The 2,817-nt window shown below is 43.8% G+C and overlaps 1 protein-coding gene across 1 annotated transcript; it reads right to left on the bottom strand.

The window, feature by feature from the left end:
* Window positions 1-1,156: 1,156 nt before the first annotated feature.
* LOC145812988 (uncharacterized) lies at window positions 1,157-2,562 on the bottom strand. Its single transcript, XM_082908244.1, has 2 exons — window positions 1,277-2,562; window positions 1,157-1,187 (listed from the first exon to the last, which is right to left on the bottom strand). Exons 1-2 carry the CDS (start codon window positions 2,560-2,562, stop codon window positions 1,157-1,159), a joined length of 1,317 nt encoding a protein of 438 aa, XP_082764370.1.
* Window positions 2,563-2,817: the final 255 nt, after the last annotated feature.

Here is a 2,817-nt window from a genome sequence, read left to right as displayed (position 1 = left end):
GGTAAAAAGGTACTTAAGGCTTTGGTGGTCGGTGTAAACTTCACAGGTAGTACCATACAAATAGTGCCGCCATATCTTTAAAGCAAAAACCACCGCCGCGAGTTCAAGATCATGCGTGGGATAATTCTTTTCATGGGGCTTAAGCTGTCGTGAAGCATAGGCAATGACCCTTCCACCTTGCATAAGCACACACCCTAATCCCTTATGGGACGCATCACTGTAAATTACAAACCCTTCGGTGCCAGACGGTAAAGCCAGAACTGGAGCTGTGGTTAATTTCCTCTTCAATTCTTGGAAAGCAGATTCCCGCTCTTTTGACCATTCAAATGTAACTCCCTTTCGAGTCAATTGTGTAAGTGGCCCAGCAATTTTGGAAAAATCTTGAACAAATCTCCGGTAATAGCCAGCTAACCCCATAAAGCTACGCACTTCGGTCACATTGGTAGGAGTCGGCCATTTCACTATCGCCTCAATTTTGTGTGGATCAACAGAAACTCCTTCCTTTGTGATAATATGCCCCAGAAATGCCACCTCGAGTAGCCAGAATTCACATTTCTTTAGCTTTGCATACAATTTCCTTTCCCGGAGGGTTTGGAGAATTAAACGAAGATGGGCCTCATGAGCTTCCGTATTCTTTGAATAAATGAGGATATCGTCAATAAAGACCACCACAAATTCATCCAAATAAGACTTAAAGACGCGGTTCATCAAATCCATAAAGGCTGCCGGGGCATTAGTAACTCCAAAGGGCATGACCAAAAATTCGTAATGACCGTACCGAGTCCGAAAAGCTGTCTTCTCTACATCATCAGCCTTGACTTTTAATTGATGGTATCCAGACCGTAGATCAATCTTAGAAAAGACCTATGCCCCTTGAAGCTGATCAAATAGGTCATCGATTCTTGGCAATGGATACTTATTCTTGATTGTGACTTTATTAAGCTCTCTGTAATCAATACAAAGCCGGAGTGTTCCATCCTTCTTCTTTACGAACAAAACCGGGGCACCCCACGGGGATACACTCAGACGGATAAATCCTTTGTCCAGTAAATCTTGCAACTGCATTTTCAATTCTTTCATCTCAACTGGCGACATTCTATACGGAGTCTTAGAAATGGGTTGAGTTCCCGGTGCTACTTCAATTGTAAACTCAATTTCACGGTCTATTAACTGTCCTGGTAATTCTTCTGGAAAAACGTCCGGAAATTCACAGAAAACTGGGATCGTATCGGTATTCCCATTCTCCGGTTGCCCCTCTAGGACACTGCATAAATACCCCTGACACCCTTTCTGAATTAATTTACAAGCCCTTGCTGCAGAAATTAAATAAGGTGGAGAAGTCACTCCATGTCCCTGAAAGGTAGACTCTGATTGTCCCGGAGGGTGGAAACTGATTTGTTTAGTCAAACAATCTATAGTTGCACCATATTCACCTAACCAGTCCATTCCCAGAATAATATCAAAATAGGCCATATCAAGAGGTAACAGATTGGCATACACCCGGATATCCCCAAGTTGGAGTTCACAAGCAGCATATACAGAAGTACAAATCATAGGGCCTCCCAAAGGTGAAGATACACACAACATATAAGACAGTTTTTCTTCAGTTTTATCTAAATTAGGAGCAAATAGTTTCGACACAAAAGAGTGGGTGGAGCCAGAATCAAATAATACATGAGCGAAATGACCGTGAACGATAAATGTACCTGATACCACTGTTGCCGCATTGTGCACATCTCCCGGAACCAATGCGAATACTCTGCCTTGTCTCGTAGTGTCTTTATTATTAGTGGGTTTAACAGTTGTCTTGGTGTTGGAAGTTGGTGCAGACCCTGCTGAACTTGTAGTGGTTCTATTATTACTTTGTTGATTTCTTTGAGGGTAATCCTTGATCAAATGACCCGTCTTACCACACTGAAAACAGGCTCCAGACTTCCGATAGCACGTTCCACGATGCTTCTTCCCACATTCCAGGCAAGTCGGTATCGAATCCTGACTAGGGGTAGAAGTGTTTGAATTCCCTAAAGTCTGCTTCTTGTTTGGTGGAGTAGGTGATCCCTTCGACCATTGAGTATTTTGTCTCTTCCCTTTCCATTCCGATAGTCGGCTCTGAGTAGCGAGATTTCCTTCCGCTATAACGGCTCTCTCCAACACATCAACGTAAGTAGGTAGCTTCAACATGTTGACCTTATCCAGGATAGCGCTCCGCAATCCCCCTTCAAATTTGCGCGCCTTCTTATAATCTGTGTCCACCATATGAGGTGCGAACCGAGCTAACTCCGCAAATTGGGCTTCATATTCGGCGACGGTTTTGTTCCCTTGCCTGAGAGTTTCAAATTCTGTTACCTTCTTATCCCGCATACTTTGAGGGAAGTACTTGTCGTAAAAAAATTCTAAGAATCTATCCCATGTCAACCCTTGGTGTACGGTTCTCGTAAGCATCCACCATCTGCGTGCCTCATCCTCAAGAGTAAAGGTAGCCAATTGCACCTTCTGAGCTTCTGTGCAGGGAAAAACCTCAAATAACTTCTCTATTCCCAACACCCACGCCTCTGCTTTCATTGGTTCTATTCCTCCTTTGAAGGATGGCGGTTTCATCTTTTTAAACTCCTTAGTAAGGGTGATAGTCCGGTCTTCAGCATGGAAATCTTGTACTGCCAGTGGAGGTACCGGTGGTGGAGGTCGTTGTTGTGGCTGTTGTTGTTGTTGCCGTAGGGTCTCTGCCATTTCCATAATCATTCTCTCCATTCTATCCAGCCGTGCAGAAGTAACATCTTCTGTCTCTTCTGTCCTTGTCCTCACCATTGCCTACACAAT

The sequence above is a fragment of the Camellia sinensis genome, chromosome 15 (genome assembly GCF_055761805.1).
Source record: "Camellia sinensis isolate YWXY chromosome 15, ASM5576180v1, whole genome shotgun sequence".
Lineage (NCBI taxonomy): Eukaryota > Viridiplantae > Streptophyta > Magnoliopsida > Ericales > Theaceae > Camellia > Camellia sinensis.
This window is presented reverse-complemented; position numbering and strand designations above follow the sequence as displayed.